Source organism: Fulmarus glacialis, unplaced genomic scaffold, assembly GCF_000690835.1.
Source record: "Fulmarus glacialis isolate BGI_N327 unplaced genomic scaffold, ASM69083v1 scaffold7177, whole genome shotgun sequence".
Lineage (NCBI taxonomy): Eukaryota > Metazoa > Chordata > Aves > Procellariiformes > Procellariidae > Fulmarus > Fulmarus glacialis.
In genome coordinates, this window is record NW_009222505.1 from 791 (window position 1) to 13,605 (window position 12,815).

At 37.2% G+C, this 12,815-nt stretch overlaps 1 protein-coding gene across 1 annotated transcript in view; it reads left to right on the forward strand.

The window, feature by feature from the left end:
• Positions 1 to 218: 218 nt before the first annotated feature.
• The window catches only part of PAXIP1 (PAX interacting (with transcription-activation domain) protein 1), a gene marked incomplete at both ends in the record, with an annotated part of 29,713 nt that continues 17,116 nt past the window's right edge, over positions 219 to 12,815 (forward strand). The window contains 7 exons of the mRNA XM_009581461.1: positions 219 to 282; positions 1,280 to 1,393; positions 5,274 to 5,918; positions 8,810 to 9,533; positions 10,352 to 10,446; positions 11,409 to 11,504; positions 11,808 to 11,945. Coding sequence (XP_009579756.1) covers positions 219 to 282; positions 1,280 to 1,393; positions 5,274 to 5,918; positions 8,810 to 9,533; positions 10,352 to 10,446; positions 11,409 to 11,504; positions 11,808 to 11,945 — 1,876 coding nt within the window. The remainder of the gene's footprint in view (positions 283 to 1,279; positions 1,394 to 5,273; positions 5,919 to 8,809; positions 9,534 to 10,351; positions 10,447 to 11,408; positions 11,505 to 11,807; positions 11,946 to 12,815) is intronic.

The following is a 12,815-nucleotide window of genomic DNA, read 5'->3' on the forward strand; positions in this document are numbered from 1 at the left end:
AGTCATAATAATTAGAGGTGTCCTGATCCAGTTCGCACCTCAGTTTTTTCCTAATACAAACAACTTGAATTGGAAACAGACAACATGCTTTTAAAGATTAAAGTTTTTGAATGGTCTAATACTTGTTAATATCTGAGAAGTAGTATTTAATTTCCTTCTAATGTCCCTCAGGAAACTCTCATTTAAATTATTTTGCATCCTTGACACCTGCTTTCCAGTGTAAATGGCTTTTCTCCAGAATCGTGTCAGATCTTTTTTGGAGTCACTGCCTGTCTCTCTCAGGTAAGAATTGAACCATATTTCAGTCTACTCCAATGTACAATATGTGTGCGATGCTTTGGTTTTTTGAGGAGAGATATCAGTTTTCCTGTTGTACTATGACTTTTTTCTTGTATGTTAGGTGAATTACCACCTAAAACAGTTTTTCACTGAAAATAAGGGCATGAACATTTCAAACGGTAAACATTCAATCAGTAGTTTATTTTGTATTCAGCCATATGGTGATTCTAAAATGCAGAGTACACTAGACTATAAAGTCTTTGCTCCTATTCTTTATTTCTGCATTACACAATATTCAGTCAACATGTTTTACCTGCTTATACACTGAAACCTTAACAAGGGTGCCAGTGAGTAAAGTAAGTGGAAAGGTGGTGCTTCAGGGGCTTGTGTTCATAGCCAGCTCTATAGAGCTGTGAGTAGCCTGTTGGTCACCAGTGTGTGTGTGCAGACGGACAGGATAAGGTCCTAGGTGCTAATGGAATATATGCTTCAGACTTTTTAACAAATTATTCCTGTAATAGTGTCACTAACTCTGAATGGTAATGGCTTAAATACGTGTGGCTTTCTGGCAGGGGAGGGGGACATGGCTGTGACATAAATTGTTAGACATAAACACCTCACGTGTTTACACAGGCTGTTAATTTGGTCTACTTGTTAAAATTCTGTTTAATGAATTTAAACAGGTTGTCTTAAGATAATTCTTTGCTTGATCACTAACTTTTTTCTCTTGTGGAAGGTGATATATTAGTGTTGAGTTTTACAGGAGTGAAGAATGTTTTTTCTCTGTGCAGGTTAAAAATGATTGTTTAATGTCTTTTCTTGTTGCGTCTCTTTATCACCCTTTTTTGTCCATAACTTTCATGCTAATTTTGTATTTAAAAGTGATAGGTAATACGTTAGCCAGACTTGTAAATGGTATGTCATGGATTGTACTAAAATCCTTCCAGGCAGAAGGCAGCTGTCTGCGTAGAACTAAAAGGCTTGTTTACCTTCATTTTAGGTTTCATCTGAAGACCGAAGTACGCTGTGGGCTTTGATTACTTTTTATGGAGGGAATTGCCAGCTGAGCCTCAATAATAAGTGTACTCATTTGATTGTACCTGAGCCAAAGGGGGTAAGAGTTTATTACATGTACAATTCTTCTTGTGTAGCTCTCATTTGCTTTTGAATAATCAAAAATTTTCCATCTCCCTAAAGTTAGGATTCTTAAGACTGTTGGTTAATCTTGAACAGCTAAATTCAACGCAATTATGCATTGCAGCTATTCAGTTCGTATTTATTTTTTATGCATGGCTTTAAGCCTGATTAATTCAAAAGATGTCCAATTTCATGCCGGTATTTGTATTTCTGGTTGAATAAAGCATTTTATTCTTTATTCTGTTTGTCTTAACCTGATTTTGGCATGTCATAATCATTAGTGATTGTGATTTGTAAATCTGGAGATACAGAATCAGTGGAGAAAAATGAAGTACAAAATTGAAAAATTGCATAAAATGCCCTTGGATGTTATGAGGGAGAGAGGAATAAAGAGAGCAGAAGGAGGAACAGGTTAGTTTCTTTTTTGTTGTTGTTTTTTTCCCTAAAAGAAAAGAGAACTCTCAAAATCCCTCAAGTCATTCCTCTTGAAGAGAGATGGTAGGATAAACAGTACACAACATTCCTGTCCAACTGCTGATAAAGTAGTCATACTTCAAATCACTCCCATCATAGAATATCTGAAGTTGAAAGGGACCCATAAGGATCATCAAGTCCAACTCCCTGTCCTCGCAGGACTACCTAAAATTAAACCATGTGACTAAGAGCATCATCCAGACATTCCCTGAACTCTTGACAGGCTTGGTGCCATGACCAGTTCCGTGGGGAGCTTGTTCTAGTGACCAGCCACCCTCTCAGTGAAGAACCTTTTCCTAATGTCCAATCTGAACTTCCCTGGACGCAGCTTCATTCCATTTCCTCATGTCCTATCCATCACCAGAGAGAGGAGATCAGCACCTCCCCCTCCGCTGCCCCCCTTGAAGTTGTAGACTGAGGTCACCCCTCAGCTTTCTCATCTCCAAGCTGAACAAGCCAGGTGACCTCATCTGCTCCTCATAAGTCTTGCCCTCGAGACCTTTCACCATCTTGGTCGCCCTCCTCTGGACGCACTCTAGTAATTTGATGTCCTTCTTATATTGAGGTGCCCAAAACTGCACACAGTACTTGAGGTGGGGCTGCACCAGAGCAGTGCAGAGTGGGACAATCACCTCCCTCAGTCGGCTGGCTATGCTGTGCTTGATGCACCCCAGGACATGGTTGTCCCTTTTGGCTGCCAGGGCACACTGTTGGCTCATATTCAACTTGCCATCAACCCAAATCCCCAGGTCTCTTTCCGCGAGGTTGCTTTCCAGCCTCTCGTCCCCCACTTTGTACATATAACCAGGATTACCCTACCCAGGTGCAGAATCGGGCACTTGCTCTTGTTAAATTTCATATGGTTGGTGATTGCCCAGCTCTCTATCAAATCTCTCTGTAAGGCCTCTCTACCCTCAAGGGAGTCCACAGCTCCTCCTAATTTAGTATCATCATTTGACTTCCTACTTCTCTGTGGGAAGTCAAATGTTGCTGTCTTTATGTAAATGGGGAAACTAAATCAGAAAGATGAGGTAACTGGCTAAAGGCAGCATCGGAATAGCCTTCTCTACTATAATGCTAGTAATGCTTTGGTTATACTAGTTCACCGAAACTTCATGAAGTGTTCAGGGACTCCTCTTCCTGAAGAAGAAATACATTTGTAATTGATTTAGTGTGTTTGTTCACAGACTGAAAATACTTAAAACAAATTGAAGCTCACTTAAAAATATTGCTTGGATGCTTTTAGTTAATGTGATAGATGGAGCAAGTTTTTGGTTTTGTTCTTGTGTGTTTTATTTTTTGTCCTTTAATAACATGAGCACATTTCCATCACCATTTTTTTTAATTTCCAATCAGTGGGAGGGGTCACACAGGTTAGTTATTTGAATGTGAGTAACTAAGATCAGGTTCTATACACTACATAAATCTGTAAAACTTTGTCAAGTTTCTAATGTTGTTTTATACAAATTGAGTATATTATTGTCCCACCAATGACCCTTTTAATATTTTGGAGTTAATGTAAACTATCTAATACCAAGATAGAGAAAAACATGTGGCTAGTAGGATTCCGATGAACTTACGCGTGCAATACATAGGAAGGTGCTTTAGAATAAAACATGGGCTGGCATTGGGAGAAGAGAAAGTGTGGACATGGGAAATGCTTGCTTTTTCTTCCCTGTTTCATTTAAAACTAAGAACCTTTGTAGTTGTTTGGGGCGGGGTGGGGAAGAGTGTGTGGTTCTTTTGGTTTTGGGGGTTTTTTTAAGTGCATGATCTTTCTCCTGTGGAAGAGTTAGAAGTGTGTACCGAACACCACCCTAGTTGTCTCCTCCAACACAACAAAACATAATGCTTGGACGAAGAGCTTTGCTACTTAAAATGTTGTTTTTAAGAGGCAATGATACACATTTAAGAAGTGTTGCCTTAAACCGTAAGCTTTGTAGAGCAAAGGATGTTGTCTTGAGCTTGCCAGTCAAGAAAATGAAAAAAACACATTAGCATTTCATATCTGTAGGATAAAATAAATATCTTGTTTAATTTACGTAATCATTGAATGGGAACAATTTTATAGGATGATTACTTAAAATGCTTCTAGTCCTGCTGCTCTGACGTATTACTACAAGGGAATCTGCAGCAGTTTGTAATGAGAACAGTTTTGACACTAGTGAAAACTTAAATGATTGCTTTGACTAGACACAAGATGATAAAACAGGATTCTTAATAATTCTCACCACAAAGGAAGAATGAAAACTCATATCTGCAAATAAACTTGGTTTCATCTGTAATCTCTTTATTGTGTATGAATGACAGTTTCATTGTAGGAAATAACTCTAGAGAATCATTAAATTAAATTAATTTCCTCTGAATATGGTGGTTGTTAATTTATATTGTTTGACATACAAAGAAAATCCCAGTTCAATCACTTTTAAATATGAGATCCTGAAATTAGTTTCAAATCTTCTAAAGAAAGTTTTCTTTTTTTTTCCTCACTGTCTTGATATTTGTGAGGGGCTTCCATCAAGGAGGATGTTTGAATAAATAGAGCACGGATCCTACATCTATTTCTTTTTCTTAGGAAAGGAAACAGTGAAGTTTTACTATTTATATATATCTTCAAATGATGAAATGGAAGGAAGGGGGGAGGAATTAAGTTTTCTACTTTGTCAGCATCCTAACCTCTCATTGAAATGGATTTAGCTAATATTTGGACAGAAGTGTAACTTTCAAGTTGAGGGCAACATTACAGTTCGCAGCTTCTGAGAAGGTGTATGGGAAATATCCAGCCGGTTTCTGATTTTATTGCTGCCGAAATGCATTTTTTTCAGTGATCACCTTGTAAATATTTGTCTCTACTTTATTGTGAAATTCTGATTTTTCCCTAAATGCTTTTTCATGGTGGGTTTTTTTGGTGTGTGTTTGTTTTTTGGGTTTTTTTGCCTTTTTTTTAGTGGAGAAAATGTAAATATAAACTGTATTTAGACTCACCTTAATGTCCACCTAAAAATCAGCTGCATCTTAGTATTGACTGTGATGTTGCTATCTGCTGGAGTTCTGAAGGCTTTTTCAGAACCAAATTTCATGATTTTCAAATCCTTTGGTGATTGGGTTTGAGAAGAATTTGGGTAGTGGTGTTTTTGCAAGTGAAGACTTAATCTTCTGCAGTTGTAACTTCTGAGTCCTTTGTATTGCAAATGCGGAGGTTTTTGTTTTAATCTCTTGGAACTCATGGTTACGCACAACAGTGTAGTTTGTCCTGTTGGTTCTGGGAGAGATCACTTTCTGCTATTGTGATCTGCCTCTCCATGCTCTAGCCGTGCCCTCAAAAAAGTTATTTGGGAGTTTTTGTCTTTGAATAAAATTTATTTTTTTTTTTTTTTTAACAGGAAAAAAGTGAATGTGCTTGTAAACGGGACAGCATTAAAATTGTGACACCAGACTGGGTACTGGATTCTATAGCTGATAAGACTAAAAAAGAAGAGACTCCTTATCATCCTCGTTTAATTATATACGAGGAGGAGGAAGAGGAGGAGGAGGAAGAGGAGGAGGAAGCAGAAAATGAAGAACAAGATTCTCAAAATGAAGCTAGTACTGATGAAAAATTATCAAGCCCAGCATCTTCTCGAGAAGGATCACCTTTGGGTGATCAAGTTTTTTCACCAAAATCTACTACTGCTGATAAGGCAAAAGGGGAACTGATGTTTGATGATTCTTCAGATTCCTCTCCAGAAAAGCAAGAAAGGAATTTGAATTGGACACCAGCTGAAGTCCCACAGGCATCTGCAGCAAAGCGTAGGTTGCCTCAAGGGAAAGACTCTGGGTTAATTAATTTATGTGCCAATGTCCCACCAGTGCCAGGTAATATTTTGCCTCCGGATATGAGAGGCAATCTAATGGCTTCAGTGCAAGGTGCCCAAAGTTCTGATCGACAGGAAATGATGGCTACGTGGAGTCCAGCCGTGCGGACATTAAGGAATATTACTAATAGTGCTGATATTCAGCAGATTAATAGACCATCAAATGTAGCACATGTAAGTGTTGGATTTTTAATTTATAAGATATTGGACTTTTTCTTAGGAACTATTGTATCCAAGAACTTCAATTTCCTTTTATTGTTCTTTAAATGTACAAATGATTAAAAGTTCTCCGTGTTACTTAGAAGTTGCGGCCGGATTAGTAACCTCTCCATAATAAGTAACTTCATTCCTAGCAGGTTGACAGAAGTAAGAATGCATTTGGAAAAAATGTTTGGAAGAGTGAAGCTGTGTTTAACTATAGTGTGGTTTAGAGTTTCAGTATTGATTTCTTGGTAAGAGCAAAAAAAAAAAAAATCTGTTAATTTAAAATTATTTGGCTAGTTCAGGAAACCTGATTTCATACCCTTTAAGCTTTTTATTCAGTGCAAGGAATTATTTGTGCTATAAACACATAAAACTGTGAAATTGATTGTTCTCACAGTAGGTTCAGTTCTATACTGTGTTGTTCTGCTGGGCATCATTAAGTTGTTATATAGTATCGTCAGGATTATGATGCAGAAGTCCTAACTTACAAGTTCTTATGCCACTCGTACAGTTGAAATAATTGCAGCTTTTGCATTGAATTTATTTTTAGAAGAAAATAAAAAGCGAGTGAGCATGCACTGAAATAACTTGCAGCATTGAAATTCTAAGATGTTCATGGGAAGGGAATGTGAGAAAAGTAGGTGCTGGTAAATGTTAGACTTACCTTTTACTTAAATAATTGTACTGGTGCATTTATTTGGATGTTCATCTGAAGGTAAAACTTTCAAAGGTGCCTGAATAATATAGAAGCTTACAGCTAATACTTAAACACAAAAAGTGGAGTCACTCAGAAATGTTGGTTCTTTGTTGTCTATATCACTTCTGAACGGGAAACGGAAATGCAGGCTTCCTTTTAAAACTGAGTCTTAGATTCCTCTTCTCAGTGCCTTGAATTGTTTAAGGACTGAGACTTTTCGGTAAGGACTGAGCAGAAGCGCCAAAGTCCTGGCCAGTTGGCCAGTGCTGGTAAGTTGGCTGATGTTTTCGTGTCCGAACACCACATCTACAACCCAGTCCTTGTGCTATCAAATACTCTAAAGTAGTTTTCTGTAAGTAATATTTATAGAGCTACAGGGCAGTTGATGGTATCATGCTTCAGCTAGACTTTGTTCTCCAAAAGCCTGTTAGACTAGGGACTTGACTATGGTGTGCAAGGACTGTTCTCAAGTACCGTATCGGGCTGCTGCGTAGGTTGCCGTGCTAGCTCTAGCATGTGGAGAAAAGCTTTGCATCTTAGAATTGTGAATCTGTTTCCTAGAGGGAGGAATACCAATTCTACCTTTTACTTATAACTTCCCTCTGGCTAGGTTAAATGGTACTTTGTATCCTGCTTGGGTACCAGTCTTGGGTGGATTCCATGTCTTGGTGCACGATCTTGGAAAGTTAATGTTTAATTTGAACCTCAGATTTCTGCTGAATGGCAAGATCTGTAATAATAAGGCATTTTGCAGGTACAGAGTTACTTTCTGAATATAGCCCTAGGATACTTTTGAAAGTTTTATTCCTTTATTTTGAAATATGTGGCCTGAAGCTTCTGTAATTTTGACTTTTGGGACTTTCTGTGGAGAGCAGCACGAAGATCTTTCCTCATACTGAGCCACGGAAACATTCTTTTTGTGTATGTTATTTTTAGCTGTTGAATGTTTATACTGTGGTGCTGTCTAGACATTAGTGATGGGGGATGCATTGATAATCGTGGTTGTAAACGTATGCTATACCAATAACATCGAAATTACTTAGATGAAACCTGAGATGTTTTGAAGCGCATTGTAAAAAACACTTGAGCCACCTCTGATGAAGAGTTGATGGAAGTCTCATTGAGAGCATACGGTTAATTGGCTTTGTGTTTTAGTGATGTGCTTTGATTCGTCTCTCGCACACACACACCACTGAAGTTTACACTGTATGTGGTGAAATAGTGTGGGTGAAGGAAACAAGCTTTGCAGGATTCACCAAAGCTGATTTCATATTTAAAAGACTTTATGAATGGCGAGTCTAGAGTTTCCTATTGCTACTTCTAATTTTTAATAGGTAGTTTATATTAAAATATTTTAATAAATATATAGAACTCATCCTAATCTATTAGGAATGTACCTAATTTTCCCTTTTCTGATGCTTTAAAAGCTCACTTGCTAACTTGTGTCTACTTAGTGTGAAATGATTTTTCCCTTAACAGAGAGTTATACATCTAAAAATGAAATTAAACTCCACATTACTTCAGCACTCTGTATAAATCTAAAATCTATTATTCTTAAGTATGGTCTGGTTAGGTTTTTTTTCCCCCAATAAACTATTAGTGCTCAGCAGATCAATGTTTTTCTTTGTATTTTGGGATTCAGTTTAAAAAATAGAGCTAAATATTCCTGAATTGGTTCAAAAGAAAGCAAGGTTGTATTAAGTTCCCATGTTTCAAACAGCACTAATTAGTAGAAGCATTATTAGCAGTTTTTAAGTTAAAGAAAATAAGACTATGGAACTAAACCTTGAACTTAATGGGCCAACAGGATTGTAAAATGAATATTACAGTTGATTGAATTGATCAATGTAATTATTAATACAGTGTTAATAGTCATAATGGTATTGGCGATATCATCAATAATACAGGGATGGGTTTTAATCTTAAATTTTGCTAAAATGTGCATTGCCTTCTATTAGAAGCCACATGTAGCTCCACACTTTTCTATGTGTAAGTCCCGTCTTTTCATTTTGCTATTAACAGTTAAAGATTTCTGTTTAGCTCACAATGTTTTTAAGCATAAGGGTTCTTTTCTTTTGAGAATTGTATTTTCCCAGAAGTTCTTTAAATATTTTTGAAACTGAATGACAACAAAAAGGTCACAAAATTAATCTTTGTTTTCTAGATATTACAATCACTTTCAGCACCTACAAAAAGTTTAGAACAACAAGTAAATCATAGCCAACAGGGACATCCAAATGCGGTGCTGTTTAGTCAAGTGAAACTAACACCAGAGACACATTTATTACAGCAGTCACATCAAGCACAGCAACAACAGCACCATCCTCTTTTACACCTTCAACCTCAACAACTTATGCAGCTACAACAGCAGCAGCAGCAACAACCCCAGATTTCTCAGCAGTCTTTCCAACAGCAACAGCCTCATCAATTTTCACAACAGCAACAGCAAGTTCATCAGCAGCACCAGTTCGCACAACAGCAGCTTCAGTTTCCACAGCAGCAGTTACACGCGCAACAGCAGCTTCACCGTCCTCAGCAACAGCTCCAGTTCCAACAGCAGCATGCTTTGCAACAGCAACTTCATCAGTTGCAGCAGCAGCAGCTACAGCAGCAACAATTGCAGCAGCTTCAGCAACAGAATCTGCAACAACAACAGCTGCAACATCAGCAGCAGCAAATACAGCAGCAGCAATTGCAGCAGCAGCACTTACAGCGTTTGCACCAACAGCATCAGCAACAGCAAATGCAGAATCAGGCAACACAACACTTAACTCAGACATCTCAAACACTACAGCATCAAGTTGCAGCCCAGCAACCACAACACCACCAGCAGCAACAGCAACAACTGCAACAGCAGCCGCTTTTTGGACACGATCCAGCAGCTGAGAGTTAGTAATTATTGCCTTCTGATCCTGGAAGAAAGTCGCTAATAACATGACATAATGTGGGTTAGAAGATCAAAAAATAATGCCGTGTTTACAGTATGGGATTGTAAGACTTAGAAATGTCATTCATGGCTCAGGACCTGTTTTACTAATTTTTAGGCAAACAGATTTAAATTATAACTAAGGATAATCCAGGAATCTGAAAAGCCTGAGAGCACTGAGAACTTTCTCTTTTCAAATATATTCTTTATGCCACTAGCATATAAATTATGCTATGAGAACAGTGTTAGTGTATGCATACCATAATTTTTTAAATTTTTTTTTCCTTTGGAAGAGGGGAAAGGGGAAGCTTTCAAAGAGGATAACAACTGGAAAGACAGCTTAAATTTTGGAAATACTAGTAAATCAGTGAGGATTCAGTATCGGATAGAAGGTTGTCATACCTTGCTTTGAATTCTGTCCATGCTAGTAGAACTGAAAGCTTTTTGATTGTTTTGACTCTTCATAGCTTATCTATATAAAAGAGTAAGTTGTTGTCTTATGTTTTCCTTTTGGTGCTCCTTCCTTCTATGCCTTTAGCCTCTTCCTCCAGGAAAAAAACCACCCAGAACAAAAACAAACCCTGGGCTGAACTGTGCCTTTAGATGTGGCTGTCAGCTTTGACATTTTAGATCCTACTTTTTCCAAGAAAGATTTACCTCAGAATTGAATGAAGTTTATAACCTGGTAATAGGAAAGATTAGTGTAGCAAATACGTCCTGAGATGAACTCTTTAGGCTTGTATTTAATTTTTTGTTCTTTTATGTGCTAAACTATTCCAGTTCCAGAAGAGTATTTCCTACTGGGCTGTGTCTTTGCAATTGCTGATTACCCGGAACAGATGTCTGACAAACAGCTCTTAGCGACCTGGAAACGGGTAAGATTCTGCTGTATTTTTAAAAAACTATGATAACATGATGTCATAGTAACTAGATCCTAAAAGGAATGATTGGAAGTATTACGGCACTGTTCACTTTTCTTTAGGCATCCTTTTGTGTAATGTTTGTGTTACAACCTAAAAACCATTATTCAACTGCAGCTGACCAGAAAAAGTAATAAAAATGCTTTAGATGTGCAACCTGGTAGAATTAGGTCTTTAGTCAGAACATTGGCAAAATAAGTTACAGCCTTAACTATTTCCTGACTATTTATGCTTTTAATCAGGCAGCAGTAGTGCAGCAAATGTAATATTGCATTGCTCTCTAACTTTAACTTGATTGTATAAAAAGACTCTTTTTTTGCATATAATTTTGGCATTTAGTGGCCTATGAGGTATCCACCTGGGTGAATAAGATGGAGGAATAGAGTGTTTCTATTTTTTGCCAACTTCTATTTTTCAGAAAAATCTGATTGTATCCTTTCCTAAATGAGAGGACTTTGCTGTTCTTCAGAAACTTCTGATGGATTTTATAGTTGAATTTAAAAAAAAAGCATAATCAAGTAAGCTGTTGACATTTTTAACAGCACTTGTGTTTATTGCTGAGATAGAATTTAATAGTTCATGGAAAATTGTTTAGTAGTTATACTGCAACAATAAAAACCGTGAAAAGGGTTATTTTTGTTTATATATCTTTATTTGTTTTTTTAATTGATTCTAAAAAAATAGACTTTTTGTAGCTCAGTGAAAAGGCACATATTTAATTTTGTTTTCTCCGTTTTTTTTCAAAAATGTTTTTAAGCTAGATAACAAACCTTTTTGGGGGGGTAGCTCGTCAGTGAAATGGTGCTAATAGTGGCAGTGTCCTAAAGAGTAGACTTTTAATTTCAGACTGTTTGTTTCTTAGGGTAATTTTAAAATTGTTATATATATAAGAAGTTTGGGGTTTGTTCTGTTACCAGATCATTCAAGCACATGGTGGGACAGTGGACCCTACCCTTACAAGCAGATGTACACATCTTCTGTGTGAAAGCCAAGTCAGTAACATGTATGCTCAGGTAAGCAAACTAGTAACATGTATTCACGCAGCTTTCATTTTATTACTGGAAAAGTAGGACTTTTCAGTAAGTACTTCAGGCTTAGGTTGTGAGTATAAAATTAAAGTTTTTCATGATGTGCTTTTTTATGATTTGTGGTTTATGGTATAACAAACTTTCATAATGCATGCTATGAGAAGAGGGATCCTGAAAAAGTAGAGAAGAACAAATGCTTAAAATCAAAGCTTTGTATTGTAGAAAAAGTTTAGAATAAAATAAAAATGTATTTTGATTTTTAAAAGCTGTTTATGCATGAATTCATAGGCTTTAAGAGAAAGGAAGAGATGTATTACAGCACATTGGCTGAACTCAATCTTGAAGAAGAAGAAAATGGTACCACCTCATCGAGCCCTTCATTTTCCAGTGGCATTTCCACCAGGAGGAAAGCCATGCTCTCAACACGTAAGAAGAAAAAGCTTATGTCTAACGAATGCTTGGTTCATTACGTGAGCAGTATTAAAACATAGCTAGAAAGTGCTTACTCAAAGCAAAATACACATTTTTTTTGTCTTGGGAGAAAAGCTTCTGTTAATCTTAAGGTCCTGTGTTCATGTGATGCATACTACTGGGTGATTCAGAGTGCTTTGCAAGTCTTACCGAGTTCTGAGTGGTGAGGAGTAACACCTGTGTTCGTGAATTATTGTTTTAGAAACGGAGGTGCAAAGATTACAGGAGTTATATATATCAAGATGACAGGAATCCAAGCTGCGTAGTTTTCTGCTGACAGCACATCTAACAGCATATGCTTCCTTTACCATAACCCAGTATTTTGAGGGGATTTTTTGAGGGTTTTTCTTTTTCTGGGTCAATACCTAGCAAATACCAGAAAAGGAAGCCTGTGCTGTTAATCAGATAATAGGAGGCCACAGTTGCAGCAGCCTGTGCAATGAGGAGCACTGGGGAAGTTGAATTTTGTGGGGTTGAAACAAACTTGCAGTTGAGTCAGATGCATCTTGAAATACACTGTGCAACATAAAACAAGATGCCAAAGTACGTCTTGGCATTGGATTTCTTTGTGCTGGATGCAGACATGCAGTATGATGGCCTTGCTACTAGCCTGTTCTAAAAGGCATAAAAAGAAATACAGGCTTGGGAAAATTAGAATATAACAATACGCATGTGAACACAGTGGCTAGTAGTAAATGTAATATGTAATGTAATAAATGTAGTTTATTATCAACAACAAAATTGCTGTTGCCTTTTCCTAAATAAAAGGAGAGAATGGCAAAAATGAAAACTTGGCAAGACTAAGGATAAGAACGGGAGAGGTGG